Genomic DNA, 17,098 nt, shown 5'->3' with positions numbered 1-17,098 from the left:
CTGATTTTCTGATTTTCTGGCCAAAAAGCTTGGTCCGCCCTCTTGACTCTTGTTTTGATGTTTGCAGAGCCAAAGGCAGTCACAGAGACAGGCACAATTGCTCAAGACACCTATTTCAATATCTACCATGTATTAGGAACAATTTATGTGTAGAATTCCAAAGCACTTTTAATTCTAAAGGTCAGAAAGGAGGAAGAAAATGGTCATATAAAACTAAATTATGTCTGTTTTGGTGCATAAAACCTTATCTAACAATATAAGTGGACTTCAGGGGAAAATATAAAATGCTGCTAAAGTGTACGCTGTGGCTTCTTTAAAGACCTGACGAGACTCAGTGTGTGGCGCCGAGCTTGGTGTTGAAAGACCGGCTGTGATTCTTCTGCTACGTTACATTTAGTGCACACCGGTCCGTGTTTAACCATGACCTCAAGCGGGAGGAATCTGCACGAGTACAAGTTTGCGACTGGAGGTGGGAGATTATGTAAATCCTCCACGTTAAGGTTAGCAGCGTTTGAACAGGAATAGACGTTGTTATTTAAGGTTGCACTTCGAAGCTCTGTTTGGGAACCGTGAGACTGAGCTGTGGAGGTGTTTTAATCTCCAGATGGAGAATTTCATTAGGTCTTACTGCCTCTTCACAATCCTGTCAAACTCTTAGTTCAATTTAAATGGGTTCTTTTTCCTCCTGCTTCAGATGGCCTTTGTTTAATAAGATTCTGTGTGTGTGTATGTGTGTGCGTGTACGTGTGTGAGATTCTATATCTCTGTTTTCAGAAAGCCATATGAGAACACAGGTAGTAGCCATTCTTTATTTGTATCCATACAGATGTGTGAAGGGTTGGGCAGTCATATAGATTACATAGTTGACTTCTGTCACTTACCTCATTTCGTCCAGACCCTGCTAGTGCAGTCATGCACTCTACCAATTCAGATGGGGCCAGTTAACAGCTCAAGGCCTCGGAGGGAAAGGGACCTGTTGAATCAGTCTTGAGGCAGAGAAAACTAGGCTTTGGCGTCTTAGGGTAGTGTTTCCATGGTTACCAATCTCCTCCACTAATTTAAACCGAGGTGTGGTGTTTCAAAACGAGAGCAAGAATCTCCTCTCTAGAAGATTTTATATTAGATGATGCTTGTATACAATGCTTTACATTATTAAAATATGAGAATAAAGAAATCCATAGACTTTATTTGCATGTTCTGTTCTAATTTCTGGTGGAACATCTTAGGAATTCTGTAAAACAAAAAAATGTAAACGTGGTAAATTCATACTGCATGCTGCAAGCATTTGGGTCAATGGCAAATACGAGTGTTTATGATAAAGGAAAAATCTAGTTTAGAACACATTGCAAGGTCTTACAAATCTACTGCTTGTATTCATGCTAGTTTCATGTGGTTTTGAAAAGGTATACCATTTTCAAGGAAAGTTTTATGTTAAAGAAACATAACCCTTGGTGTAACCCTTCACCTTATGAATTAATTAGTTAATACATTATTATCTTTCCTGGGGGGTTGACCCACATGACATTTTGCAACCTTAACCTTGCAGTGTCATAAAAAGGTAAAATGATCTGATATTCTTAAGGTTTACTGAGCTTGACACACAGCATGATGGTCTGACATCAATTATTTTTTAATGTATTTCTTATTTTTATACTGCTTCAGCAATTGAGAACATGTACATCATAGAAGAGTATACAAGTCTTTGTGAGTACAAATAGGCTAGTGTAAAATGTGCTAAGAATAAAAGAAACCGTCAAATCAAGTTGTTTTTTTTTCATAGTTCCTATCACTTAATACAAAGCAGTCTGCAGAGAGAGTAAAGGAGTGAAACATTAACACACCTTTGACACTCTATGGCCAAAATACTGTTTTTAAACAGTAAGATTAAAATGGCCAGAGTGGTATTGGTCTCCTGTAACATTCATCTTTGTGTTTCTAAAGGTGTTGACAAAGACTTGAGAGGAACTGGTGCAAGTTCCCCAAAAGTCCCAACTTTTTGTCTTAGTAATCCAGCATTTCTTGGGCTAATACACCTCCTGCATCCTTCTGCTTTGTTGGAACATCCCTCCAACAAACAGTTTAGCTGTTCGGCAGTGAATAACATGCGGAAATGAGGGACACTCCATGCTAGAACAACCCTGACCATCTCCAAAGTTCTTTCAGAAAGTTTACCCTAGACTTTGAATCAGCATTTTCTTCCCTGACAGAGCCTTTAGAGGATTACAGCTTTGGGGTGAAATTCCAAATATTAAACCGAATTCATTCAAGTTTGTTCTCCCTACATGACGCCCAATCCCTAATGCCAGAGGATTCTGGAATAAGTCCAAGTCAAAGACTTTTCCATAAAACTATGAAGGAATTTGCTGCAGTTGTATTATCCTTTGTGATGGGTAAAGTCCCAAATCAAGGCAGCCAGTGGGCTGAGAAATGGAGCCACCAGCTCAAGCCTGACAAACTTTGCATATTTGTTCAACAACCAGCTTGTCCTACTGTGGTGAGAGAGGGATAAGCCCTAGAGCAGACACCAGCTCTCCATGAGCCTCAGCCAGCTGTTTACACACCGACACTTATGGCTTGTCCTTCACAAACGGAAATGCGGCAGGAAAGCCAGATTCCCTTTTAGCATTTTTTCTCTTCGGTGAGGTCATAACAGCCAGCAAAACAAATGGGGGCGAGCACTCTATCTGTTCTCCTTCAAATCTTTCTTTACATCCAGACGGCTTGGTTCGGATTTTATCTTGAAAGCTAATGAGATGCAGCAGGGCTTGAAAGCAGCAGTTTTACATAAACACTGACATTCACTGAGACAAAAACAGAGAAACGGGACATACTCTGCACTTAGCATGTCCGAGTCACCTCTAAAAAACACTGAATCTAACTGTGATGTGGCTACTTGTGTCATTTTTTAAGTATTAGATCCACTGGGCGAGGCAATTGCACTGAACATCTGGGAAGGTCAAGATGCTGACGTAACTATTACTCACGCCTCCACTAATTATTTACCTCAGCCACAGCGAAAGGCTTTGGCCACACCATTGCGCCAGTGGGATGAAGCACATTAGAAGCATTTGGTCATTAGTCATTAAGATAAATGATAAATGTTTATTGCAGTTAGTAGCAAAAAGCACAAGATGCTACGTTCCAGATTGTAGTTACAACGGGAACTTCCCACAAAATAAATGAGTTCCAAATTAATTTATGAGTGGGAGGGTGTTCATATTCCCTTGCAATCACAATGCAAAGCAAAGTATATATACTGTAAACAGCAGTTTCACTCTTTCCACCACCTCAACTCCATATTTATTTCCATAATTTGGTCCAGAGGGGTGATTTAGAGCTCGAGTTGAGTCTCAAGCGTGAGCCCCTTCGTTGCAGAGATCAAACCAATCCTGTTTACCTTTATTGCTCGCATAGATTATATTAATGTGAACTTCAGGAATCAGAGTTTGTTAATGTTACTGTTTATAAATAATAGTTAATTAGGTAGGGAATATGTATAGGATAAGGGAAATTGGGTAGGGAATGGACAGGATAGAATGGTTAATTGAGTTGGGAATGGAAAGAATAATGTTGGTGGGATATGGGAATTTGTAGGATATGGGTTAGTGTAGAGAACTGGTTAGGGAAATGATAGTAAAGGGAAGGGGTCAGTGTTGGGGGAACTACCTTGAAACTGTAGCTTCCAGATCTACAAGCTACTTATTTAAAGTAGTTAATGGGGCAGTTCACCCAAAAATCTTATCATTCTTTTAATTCTGTCATTTACTTTTCTTTCTTGACAGAATTGTAATTTTGGGGTGATCTATCCCTTTAAACTACAGCTGCTACCCTTAATAAAGTACACTACAGAGTAGCTTACTATACCAAAGCTATCGAATAAAGCAATACATTTTTGAAAATATTTAATTCTGCAAGTATTTATTTGGCTCAAATTAATGAGGACCCTCGATTAGGATTGTAGTTGAACAAATAAATGTCCACTAAGTTTGAAAGTAGAAGAATTGATGATTCATATTTTTTTAAACGATTCACTATTTGCATGGTTTTGAAAGAATCAGTGAACCATATTTGAACCAATTCACCATTTGCATGGACTCAATAGAATTGTTGAACCCTTTTTTGAACCAGTTAATGGTTCAATCAGAATCAAAAGAATAATATTTTGAACCGATTCACCATTCAAAAGGACGCAAAAGAATTGGTTTAACCAATTAACTGTTTGAAAAGAATCTATTCACCACACAGAAGGACTCAAAACAAATGGTACATCAATATTTGAACCGATTCATCATTTGCAAGGACATTTACATAAACTGTTTGAAAAGATTGAAATCTTGGCAAACTTATTCACAAAAATGTATTGAACTTCCTAACATGAGAGTGAGATATTTTAGGCAAATATGTTTGAATACTCCTTGTTTTATTATTACTTTTAGTTAGTTGCTCCCCAACATAGGTAGGAATTATGGATTAACGGCTGTTGCTGTTCATTTTAACAACTAATCTGTTGTTATCGCCTATATTGTGTTTCACACTAAAAGCTAATGATCTCTTGATACTATTCCTCAGCTGATTGCCCAGATAACACACAATCTAGTGCCTTCTGTTACTGAAAAGTGTGTGATGCACATTTAAACCTGTAACATCCACTGCTTCAGCTCTGAATCCTTCGGCTTATCCTTCTTGCATACTGTATCATTACGATCATACAACACAGCCACACCTGTTAACACAAGACACTTGACATATATTTCACCCATAGAGAGCTGTCCTTTAATAGACATCTGTACTCCAACTATACAACTCCTTTTCGCATTCGATTCCTGTACTTCTGTCTAATGGCAGGGGGTTATTTCTTATATTACTTTTTAAAAGGTTTTTTTTTCTTTTACGCATTGATTTTTAAGCAGTTCCTTCCAATTAGTTGCCGCTCTCAGCAGTGATAGCAGTTACCCAGAGGAGAGCGATAGACCCAGACAGACAGAACAAAAAAATCTTTGATTAGAAAACTGAGCAAATTCGTACAGTCCTCTTTAAAGCCTGTCTAGTGTGACATCACAGGGTTGCCACACCAGATTACTGGGTAATTCATTGAGCCTCTACTAATTGACAAAATTATTCACTGGAATGAAAAACCCTGTGCACCACATTTGGCTGATCTTTCAACAGTTAACCGTGCAGAGATCAGTTCCCACGTGGCTTTGGGTGCTTTTTGTTGGCTCCATGGTTTCTAATAATTCATCTCAATGGATTGCTTTGATATTCTGTCACTCTTTCATTTGAAAGTTCTTTATGGAATGTTCCAAGGACTCTTGTTTGTCATAGGCCGAGGGATCCTTCAGACATCTCAGGTCCGTCAACTTTGTTATCAGATGTCTTCAAGGACGTGTTTGGCGTGATTAAGCATAAGCACAAGGAGAGGAAGTGGCACATATTTCCTGAATCAAACATGTTTTGGTGTTCAAATAACTGTCACTGTTTGAAAAAAATATATAAAAAATGTACTTACTAAACAATACTTTTCAGTATTGCTCAATGCAAGATGTTTATCTTTTAAAGACTAAAAATGTATTCAGAAGAAGAAAGAGCTTTTCAAAAATGTGCTTCTTAATTTACCTTGTTTGAAGGACATATATATTAGCAGCCATTTAACAGTAAATGAAAGAGAGAAAAAAACACTGGGGGTAATTTATTTATAAATCAAACTCATATGGGATGTTTAGCAAAAGTAATGCAATTTCCAGTATTTATATGATGCAATTTAATCATCATTAAAGCTCAACAAGCAAAATATCAGATTATGACCAAAGGTGCTTTATTATTTATTACCAATGTTGGGGAAAGTTACTTTTCCTTACTAATAATAATCCCCACACTTTCAACTGGCTCTATCACTCTCTCTCCTCTCCACCGATAACTGGAGTATGGTGAGAGCACTGGTGCCGTTGTACTGTGGCTGTCGTTGCATCATCCAAGTGGATGCTGTACACTGGAGGTGGTTGAGGAGAGATCCCCTGATATGATTGTAAACAGCTTTTGGTGTACAGTAGTACATAGAAAGCGCTATATAAATGCCTCATTATTTTAAAAGTAATGCATTAAAATATTGCGTTACTCCTTAAAAAAGTAACTAATTGTGTTACTACTTTTTATAGAAAGTAATCCATTGTTACTTTTCCGTTACTTTTTCTCTGCTTGTTTTTTTTTTTAAATAACAAAACAAAGGTTATATTCTTGGCCAATGTAAAGCCCTTTCACACCAAAAGTGAAATGAATAAGCCTCAGACTGAAGGAAATGCGAATTCACGGCTGTACAGTAGAGGGCGTAGCTCAGACAAACCTTTCAACTGTTCTGCCATTCTGGATCGCAGGAGAAGAAAGTTTTTAGTTTTTAGAAAGTTTTTAGTATTTACCTTACGTAATAAAAACATGCAATAAAAAGTGAAACATTTGCGTTAACATATTTAATTATTGCAGGTTTGCAATAAAAGTAATGCATTACTTTATTAATTACTTGAAAAAAGTAATCTGATCATGTAACTCACGTTACTTGTTATGTGTTCCCCCTGCACAGTTTATTATAGATTTGTATTGAGTTTTGTGTTTGCATTTCTGTTGTATTCTAGATCTATTATTTAGTTTTCTTTCTTGTAAAATGAACTGAATGTGTTTGTAACAATGTTCAGAGTTCTGAGGAAAGTAGGAGGTGGAAACCAGCTAACAATCAACGTAACTTTAATTCACAAAATAAATGAAAGTAAAGCGGCAAGCCCTCACGGACAACTGCCACATAAACTAAAACAAAACAACAACATAAAGTCCATGCCTGGTCCTCTATCGTCCTTTACTGTCGTCACTCCTCCTTTTATACTTCCGGAGCTCCTCGCTCCGTTCCCACAGCTCTCGGCCTCGGCCTCGCCCTGCTTGCCACAGTGTTAATTGGTGTTAGCTATGAGATATTAGTCACAATTTAATAATTATACTTCAATAAAAAACTTTTTTTTTTCTTGAATACTGCATAAATATAAGTCCTCAAAGTGTGAGTTTATATTCAAAGAGACTTCATTTTGGGGCAAAACAGGACTTTTCTCATGTACACAAGTGTAGGCATTGTAATGCATGAGCTGAAAGGGGAATTTGGTGTCTAGAGGTTGCCATGGCTGCTAAAAGCTCTCTCGGTCACAAATGCACAACGTTTAGGTCCCTGCGTACCCCATAACTAACTATTCTTCTTGGCCCTGTCATCAAGACCCTGTTTGTTTTGTTGTTCTGTCAGTCATATATGCGACACCCTCTAATGCACTGTGTCCTGATTACTGTGTTTTGCAGAGACAAAGCCGGCCTGCACTTTCAACGGAGTGGAGTACCATGATGGGGACATGTTCAGGATGGACGCTTGTCGCTTCTGCCGCTGTCAGGGAGGGGTATCCGTGTGCTTTACGGCGCAGTGTGGTGTCCTCCACTGCGAGCGCTACTACGTCCCTGATGGAGAGTGTTGTCCGGTCTGTGAAGGTTAGATGACCCTTGCATCAGCTCAGGAAACCTCATATACAAGAAAATATTGATAAGAGCATAAGCTGGCATACATGTGCACCTTTCTCCAAATGATACAGGCAGTCTTTAGCATTTAGCATCTTGTGCCTCAGGGCCTCTTTTGCATTTGCTGTTGATGCTCTGCCCGTAATTGAGGTGATTTTTGTGAATTTTAATGAACTATGTCATACAGGTCCAAAACTAGATTCTAAAGCAATTATGATGTGACTTGTTTTTTAACTTCACAGAGGATATTGTGAATTTTAACATTACGTGATGGGGAAGATTCTGTCGATTGGACGTTAAATTTGCGTGATAAATTCTTCTTGTGCTTTGTATTCTACCAATTCAATGAGCATCCAGTGCTAATTAGTTCAGGGAAACTGTTCATTGTTTTATTTCGTAGACAACCTGTAATAGGCTGCAAGGGAGCATGTAATTTCGATTGCAATGCTTCTCTTGTGGGTAGGTTCTGTTGTCCAATACATAATGGCTTGGAATTACCTTTCAACATTTTCTGCTCATGCTATATTTATCAGATTGTTGTCATGTTGAAATTAGTTTGCGAATGATTTTGCTGTTATGTAGTTAATTAAAGCGAAACTCCCCAGTCCCCTGTAGCTTTCCTCCTGAGAATTTTACTGCAATGAATTAAACAAATGAAATCGGCCAACTAAAGTTAGACGGCTCACAGTAAATATAAGCCTGTATGAATCCATGTGCTGACTCTAGGCAGTCTTGGCTTATGAAGGAAACAATTCATTGGAATCAACAACTTAATCATTAACCTTTTTGACTTCAAGGGTCCCCATTGTCCACAACAAAATGCAAAGGCTTCATGACATTTCTAGTTGTTCATAATATACTGTATAAGGATTTTAAAAAATATTTTGTACTCACAATTTTTACCTGATAAAATATTTCAGACTTTGGCATAACTATAAAATGACCATGGAGTTAAGATTTTATTAATTTTCATGACTTTTTCAGTTCTAGAAATCACACTTTTACAATTAGGCCAAAAAAACAACAGTTTTTGAGAGAGTGAATTTAAAATAATACATTTATTGATTTTTTGTTGTTTTAGTTTATTTTAATGCTTGTTTTTGCATTTTTAATTATTATATGTATGTATATATATATATATATATATATATATATATATATATATATATATATATATACATGTAAGTAATTTTATGGGCCCCCTTGAAAGTTTGCTGAGGCCCCCTTGTTGAAAACCACTATCTTAAGCTGCGGTCACATTAGCAAAATTTCACGGGTAAAAAACTTCCATTGTCAATATTCTATCAATATATGAAGCAGAGTTCACACAAAGTCACTTTCAAACCAAGCAGATTTCTATTGGTTGCAACACGGCCAACTTGAACTTGATTCAAAATCTGCATGGGGAAATCTTCACTCTTGAGCGAAATTCCATATTGCACGGATTTCTATTGAAATGACTCCATCTCTATTGTGAAAATTTGCAGCACAACTATAAATGTGACCCCACCTTTAGAAATAATACTCTGGCTCATCCTTCATATATGTTGCGTTGGTTTATTTTAACTCTGTTTTCAAGTGTATAAACTGACTCTGCTGGAAAATTCATGTTAAGCTGATAACTGTTTTGGAACATGGTTGAACATGAAACACTCTAAAGCTCTGGCAGTGTGAATATACAAAATCACATAATCTCAGAGCCCGAACGAAATTTCTGAAATAAATTCTCCATAATATCTGTGTTAATATCTGGGAGTTAAGATGCAAAACTTGTCTAAGCTAATCATCAGATGGTCTAAACTAGTCATTAGCTAGTCTATGCTGGCTATTAGCTAGTCCAGGCCATTAGTTGATCCAGATTAGTCCAAGCTAGTCCAATTAGATGATCTAAATTGGTAATTTGCTGGTCCAAGCTGGTTATTAGTTGGTGCAAGCTTGTAGACATTCTTGAACCAGCAACAAACCAGCCAAACTTAAGGTGGTCAGGAACCATCTGCTATGTTCTACATCTGTCATGTTCTGTAACGACGTAAACTGACCTTTCCAGCAGGGTGCACTGTAGAGGATGTCAGGATGTTCAATGTCTTTTTGCTCTCCTACCTTCTCCCGTATAGACCCCATCTACCCGGTGCTCAATTTAGCCGGCTGCTATGTGAATGGGCAGATCCTGGCTCACGGAGACCACTGGCGTGAGGACGACTGCACCTTCTGCCAGTGTGTGAGTGGAGACGCCCGCTGTGTGGCTGCTGCCTGTGGCCACAGCTGCCTCAATCCTGTCACCGTTCCCGGAGAGTGCTGCCCCGTGTGTGAGGGTAAGAACACATGCACTTTATGGATGTGGGTTGGAGTTGTGCTGTATTGTTCTTGGACCTGAAATGTTCTCTATGCAAGTACATGAACCAAAATGTTTCTAGTTATGTGCCATTATGAAATGTCACATTCGTGATGCAGTTTTAGAATGCATCACATTTATCACAATAGCCAATGTAAACTCTTCTATTGTAAGGTATCTTCTATGGTCAGTTTTACTTTCAGGTCAACTACTGCTATGGTGAAGCTACAGTTTAGTCTAGTGTTACATTTACAACACAATGCTTGCAAATCTCTCTTCTATGATGCTATAGTGGTTGCTAGGGTATTGCTAGACAGTTGCCAAGATGTTCTGAGTGGCTATAAGCACTTTACTATGCAATTTATAGGTTGTTTTGAATGTTTGCTAGAGTGTTGTATTGTAGGTCCTCACTAGATTGTTGTAATGTTCCTTACCTGCCCAAATCAAGTGCTCTCTTTAACACTTTATTTTGATGGTCCCTTTGAACATTCGGTTGACAATAAGTAACTTTGCAACTACATGTCAACTAACTCTCATTAGAGTATTAGTAGACTGTCTGCTTAATATCTGCTTACTCTTTATTGTGATGCTCCTCCAACAGACATTCTACTTATTATAAGTAACTTTGCATGTCAACTTATAGTGTAAGTAGACTGATAGGGTTAGGGTTAGAAAAAGTTGACATGCAGTTGCAAAGTTACATATAGTCAACCAAATGTTCAAAAGGGACCATCAAAATAAAGTGAAACCATCTGGAATCCCTTCAGTGTGAATTAATCTGTGCATTTAATCAGCCAGGTGACAATCGCAAGCCATAGAACAAACCTCTAACACTAAATATGCACATTAACTCACTGTTATAACTTATTTGAGTCCAGGTCAAGACCTGAGTAGGTTGAATCCAGGTCAAGGCAGAGACCTTAACATGGTCAAGAATACAGAATAATACAATACAGAATTTATTATAGCAATGCTTGCCTTTGCAAACACTGCTATCTTAATATGTACTTATTTGTCTACAAAACGATGAGGACATCACAGTGAGTGACGATTCGACAAATCAGTGAATTGTTTTTTGAACTGCTTGACTGAAATGACTGAGTCTTTAAAATGAATTGGACTTCTGGGTCTGTGTGTGTGAGCGAGCACTTTCTCCGTTTCCTCTCAATGTTCTGTAGTACTCTGAATGTTTTGAGTTTCCATTCCAGTCACATACTGTATGTGTGAATAATCTATTAGACTGAGAGCAGGACAGGCAGGTGCATACCTGGATCCCCCAGCAACCCCCTTCCAGCACAACCTAAACATCTCCATCGTCTCATATCTCAGGTCTAGATTCGTTGTGTCTCCTTTACTGTCATGCAACACTGCACCAAAACCCTTCCTGTGGATTTCCCTCCATTGGACCTGGCTCCCTACCCTCGCCAGCAGTGGAATATCATATCCCACCTGCCCATGTATTTTTCATACTGCTCACAGATCTGTAGCGGCTACCCCTGGGACTTCCACTCCCACTGCAGCTGGCTGGGTTTTCCTCTCAGTGTTTGTTGCGAGCAACGTTTTGTATCTCATCATAAGCTTTGATTAAGCACCGCGAGGTATGGCCGCACACTTCGGTATGCAGGAATGCAGGAAGGTTTGCCGGGACGTGGGCTACATTCTTGTAGAGGGGGTTTATAAAGGTTATTTCACACATGGGAAGAAGCGAGCAAGTGATAGATGAGTGGCAGGAATGTCGGATAATGAATTTCTCCCAGGATTGGCTGTGTGTGTCGACCGATGACATCATCCTTTTGAATAAAGCTGGAGAATATAGATTTTCTCACGTCTCTGTTTGCGGTCTAGATTTTCAAATCACAAAGTTACATGATGTTCTTTTCACCCTCTGTTATTCACAGACTTGGGACCAAGAAAGGAAAGCTTGTTCAGAGCGATTAACAATCTTATCAAGCCATCCTAAATGCCAGACTGACAATATGTGTGGAGGAGGTTATGAAAAACCATGCTAAACAACCAGCATTTTTTTGTGTGTGTGTGTGTGTGTGTGTGTGGCTGTGGGGGCGAGACTCCACCAACTGTCGTGTTGATTATGATCAATGCGGTTCCAGTGGAATTGAGTCACACCGGGGGTAATAGGATTCCTGTCTGTCTCATCTACCCTCTGCACCTTCAACCTCCTTCCAATTAAAGATCCAAGCAAATGAAGCATCCTTCTTTTTCTCCGGCTCAGTATATTGAGAGAAAACAATGCCTGGAGTGCTTCGTCTCATAGTGGTGCTTGCTAATAGTAAAGGCAAGCCTTTCTATGGCTCACACTCAGGGTTATGGATGTCAACAAATGTGCTACAGAAATGAGTGATGCCTCAGATTGTGTGGCGTGTTGAGAAGCAGTTTCTAAGCATTCTGATTTCACATGCCGTATGATAAATCTTTTGAAAAATCCCAAAGACTTTGCACTTTGCATTGATTTTAAGCTGGGACATTTTAACGTTTTTTTTACTGCACAAAAACCTTTGCCATTTTCAAATTTAAAAAGGGACATTTTTTTGATTTGTTGCCGTTAGCTTTAGCATGTTTAAACACTCAACCTATAATCATAAAGGGTTTAACTTTTTTTTTTAAATCTAGAATAGACACTTTATTATGTCAGTTTTACTATTCTGATGCCAGGCTACAGTTGTTATAAATAATCTTTGAATAATCAGAATTATAATAATCATATATAATATATTTTCTATAAAATATATACAAGCAGAATAACATTATCATGTTATCTTATATTTACTATACTGTATATATGAATTATTAATATAATAATTATAATTATTATTTACTCACAGCATACAATACCCTAACATTATGTATACATTTTGCTTGCACAACCTCTATTCACATTTTCTTTAGAAAATGGCAAATAAATAAATATAATTCGGGATGCAAAGTGTGTGATTAGCGGCCCTTAAGACTTGAGGTTGTTTGAGCTGGTTGAGGTAGAGAGAGAGAAAGCAGTGGATGGACAGAGAGTGACAGCAGCGTGTCTGCAGACCTTCGCAGTGCAGCACGCTCACATTCACCCCTTTTCAATTAATCTTTCATACGCCTTTCGGCCTGTGAAGCAATTAGAGGTTTAGATGGGTCTGCCTGACCGTGGAGAGCACTCACTTCGGTACTGAGGTGAAGTGAGGGGGTAGTGCACTATGGCTTTCCATACAAAGTTCTATTCACACAATACCGTCGATGCATCTCTAACCACATCTCAAATACAGCACTCTCTCTTTATTTGAATTCTCTCTTTCTCTCTCTCTCTCTCTCTCTCTCTCTCTCTCTCTCTCTCTCTCTCTCTCTCTCTCTCTCTCTCGCTCTTTCTCCGGGCGGTGCAGAGGTAGATCAAAGGCAGCGTGTGTGCCTGCTCTTCATCACGGACTGCAGTGAAAGGTTAAGCACAGACAGACTACATGAATGTGAAAATATTCAAACGGTTTCGAAATCCTCCCACTGTGACGGCAAGGTGACTAACCGCTTAGTGCTTCATATGAATTCATCACTCCGTATTTTGCTCTCACACTCATGTCTTTCAAATGGATATGGTATTCTTACTTCCATGGAGCACAAAAAGAGAAGTTTAGCAGATTGTCTCACAACATAAAAGGAGTCCACTACCATATTTACACTTTCTACCACTGCACAAAAAAAAGAGTTATCTTCCACAATCTCTTTGCTTTTCTGTTCAGTGGAAGTGAGTTTAAAGCTGTCAAGCTCCAGAAATGACCGAAAGAGCACCATAAAAGTGGTCTCATATGTCTTGTGCTCCATATTTCTGAAGCCTTCTGAAGTCATAAAATGCCTTTGTGTGATGAACAGACCAACATTTAAATAACTGAAACTCATTTAAAATCTTTAAAGGTCATAACAAAACCAAAGCAACATCAAAGAACTAGCGGCAACAAAGGTTAACTGTGGTGTTGCCTCACGTTTCGTCGCCTCACGTTAAACACACCGCAAAGACTACAGCCAATGACCAACTAGCATGTATGTTCTGCGCCTCTGTGAGAAAAAAAAAAAAACTCTCCATACCAGCAGGTGGCAGTAATCTGTATTCGTCATTCAAAAAGGGAAACCAGAAGAGCTAGGACTGCGGATATACAAACTGTAAACAAAGCCATGCTTGTTTAACATATTCTCACAATTTCTGATCACTACAGACGGATTTGTAATATAGCTTATTTGAATGTATCTGATAAGTTGCTTAGCTGTTTGCTTGTTTCGTCACCTCCATTCTTCTTCTTGTGCTCTGGTTTGCTAAGCTGGTCTGCCAATCACAGTGATGTATGTTAGTGTCACATCCTTTTCTCACACAAACCTATCAAAAGGCTTCAGAAGACTTGGAATATAGCATTTGTGATCATATGCACCACTTTTATTTTACTTTTGTTGTGTTTTTTCATCATTTTTAGTGAGCTATTCCTGTCTGGAATGGCATTCAGAAGTTTGCAGGTTTGAACCCAGCAAGGAGCCATTCATTAACTGTTAGCATGGACCCTTGAGCAAGGCCCTAAGTTGCTCCCGGGCTATTATACCCTGTAATAAATATTGTATGCTGTTGCTCTGGATAAAAGCATCAGCTAAATGTCAGTATAGGGAGCAGAAGTTGTACTAAAGGGTTGATATTTGGGCATCTATTCTCCAAGGCTACGGTGTAATGTAAGCTCTTAAAATATATTCCAGATTCAATACAAGTTAAGCTCTTTCGACAGAAGCAGTGGCCTGGTCAAAAACGAAAGACATTTTGACTCAATTTAATAAAACAAACAAAAAAGGCTTTAAAGTAAAGCACTTGCTATGAATGTATACCTTGCACTGTGGAAATATAAAATATGCAGCTTTTGTTTTTGTTGAAGTGCAATGCAAATTCATCAGTACAAAAATGTGAGTTATTTGAGCTATAAAGTTCTCAAAATCATTCTTTGAACAAGTGGACTATACAGTTTAATGTGAATGGATGTCTGTTACCAATTTTTGTCTATAGAAATGATCCCTTTCGGCTTTATAATGCAAAAATTACAATGTTTATCGTGTTTACATAGTCATTAAAGGGATAGTTCACTTTGAAATTAAATTTTGGTATGTTTTAGCTTACCAGAAGGGCATCCAAGATGTAGGTGTCTTTTTTTCCGCAGTAGTTTCAATTTTGATATTTTTAGGTCAAACCGTTCTTGTCTGTCAGTCATTTAATGCAGGTCTGTGGTCACGGTCTCAAAGACCATGCACAGAGTCCAAATTAAAACAATTCCCCATCGTCCAAATTAAACAATTCCCCATCGTAAGTACACATTGATGGCCTAAGACACGAAACGAGCGGTTTGTGTGAGAAAACGAACAGTATTTATATCGTTTTTACCTCTTATACACAACCACGTCCAAGTGATCTGAGGGCGCGCGCGCATCCTGGTGTGTGACGTGTATGCAGACTGGTGCATAGATATATATATACACTAGATGTCGCATTAAAGACATTCGTTCCAATGAACTGCCGTAGCCAAGGCGACCTCTAGTGTATATATCTATGCACCAGTCTGCGCACACGACACACAGCAGGATGCGCTCGCGCCCTCAGATCACTTGGACGTGGTTGTGTTGTAAGAGGTAAAAACGATATAAATACTGTTCGTTTTCTCACACAAACCGCTCGTTTCGTGTCTTAGGCCATCAATGTGTACTTACGATGGGGAATTGTTTAATTTGGACGATGGGGAATTGTTTTAATTTGGACTCTGTGCATGCTCTTTGAGACCGTGACCATAGACTTGCATGATATGACTGTCAGACAAGAACGGTTTGACCTAAAAATATCAAAATTGAAACTACTGCGGAAAAAAAGACACCTACATCTTGGATGCCCTTGAGGTAAGCTAAAACATACCAAAATTTAATTTCAAAGTGAACTATCCCTTTAAAAGAGTTGAAAGATTTTTTTATAACTTTTTGAATTCTACAGAAGGCATAAACAAGGTTAATAAATTATTCTGTGATTTTGTTAATGTGTGTAAGGGTTATTTATGTTTTTATTTTTTTAATAAAGCCGAATAAACGGAGCAATTCCAATAGGGTCCTCACACCATCGGTGCTCGGGCCCTAAAAAGTGCATTACCTACTATTTACTTGTTTTTACAAACTGAGACAAGTTTTCCGTCACAGATGATATCTATAGAATGCAACTTATTTTGAACTCTGAACTTTAATGAATTCCTTCTGTCACAGATACAGTAGTCACTGGATGTTCAATGCATTGTGTACTGTATGAGAAGGTTCCTATGCAATGCAGAACAACAAATTGACTGTGTCCATGACTCTAGTGTTTTGAAGTCACACACAGATCTGTTTTGTCACCTTGGTGGTTCCATCCCTAACAGAGCCTGTTGTCTCCTGCTGTCAGAGTCGAAGTGTCGGCAGCCTTGTGATAGCAGTGCTGCAATCAAAAATAAAGATAGGACTGTTACTCCATTCTATGACTTTTTTTTTATCTTGCCGGATAAAGCAGAGAAATTGCCATGTGCATTCAGCAGAGCCATATGTGGCCCTAATAAAAGATGGCAAATGGGGAAATAAAAGGAATCTGTAATGATGCCTGATATTCCCCTCGATAGAGGACTTAAATAGCCATACCTGTTGGCAAGGTCTACAGAACCCTGCTCTCGCTGCGCCGCTCATTTACATGTGGCATGTTACATGCAGTCGTTTGGGAATGTGATCAGCGCATCCCAGTGACAATAGTACTGAAGGGCCAGCCATTTTATATTTTGTATATATTAAGTATATGAAACGTCGGAATTGCGTAATTCTGACTTTACAACACGCAATTGCAAGTTTATACCTCGCAATTCTGAGGAAAAATGTAATAATTGCGTGATATAAACTCGCAATTGTGAGATAAAAAGTTGCAATTGTCTTTTAAAATGTTTTATTCTGTGTCAGAAACAAGCTTCCATAGAATGGGGTTTTCACTCCTGTAAATAACTGAACTGTGTGTGAAAGTAAGGACTAGTATTCTGCTGATGTGAACGTGGCCATCTTGTAGCATTAGTTCATTTAATATTGATTGTCTTAGTTTGTTAATATTTAGCAACAGGTTTCAAACTAAATGAAGCCAGTTAGTAAGTATATCTTTATTTTATTTGAATAATTATCAGACCAGAACTGACTGTTGTTTAACATTGAATATATTGTAAA

The 17,098-nt window shown here is 38.4% G+C and overlaps 1 protein-coding gene across 1 annotated transcript in view; it reads left to right on the top strand.

Moving 5' to 3' along the window:
* Positions 1–17,098, top strand: part of crim1 (cysteine rich transmembrane BMP regulator 1 (chordin-like)) — a 112,599-nt gene that overhangs the window by 72,615 nt on the left and 22,886 nt on the right. Inside the window, exons 6-7 of the mRNA XM_079853428.1 lie at positions 7,330–7,512; positions 9,654–9,851. Coding sequence (XP_079709554.1) covers positions 7,330–7,512; positions 9,654–9,851 — 381 coding nt within the window. The remainder of the gene's footprint in view (positions 1–7,329; positions 7,513–9,653; positions 9,852–17,098) is intronic.

This window comes from Squalius cephalus (assembly GCF_949319135.1).
Source record: "Squalius cephalus genome assembly, chromosome: 20".
Taxonomy (NCBI): domain Eukaryota; kingdom Metazoa; phylum Chordata; class Actinopteri; order Cypriniformes; family Leuciscidae; genus Squalius; species Squalius cephalus.
This window is presented reverse-complemented; position numbering and strand designations above follow the sequence as displayed.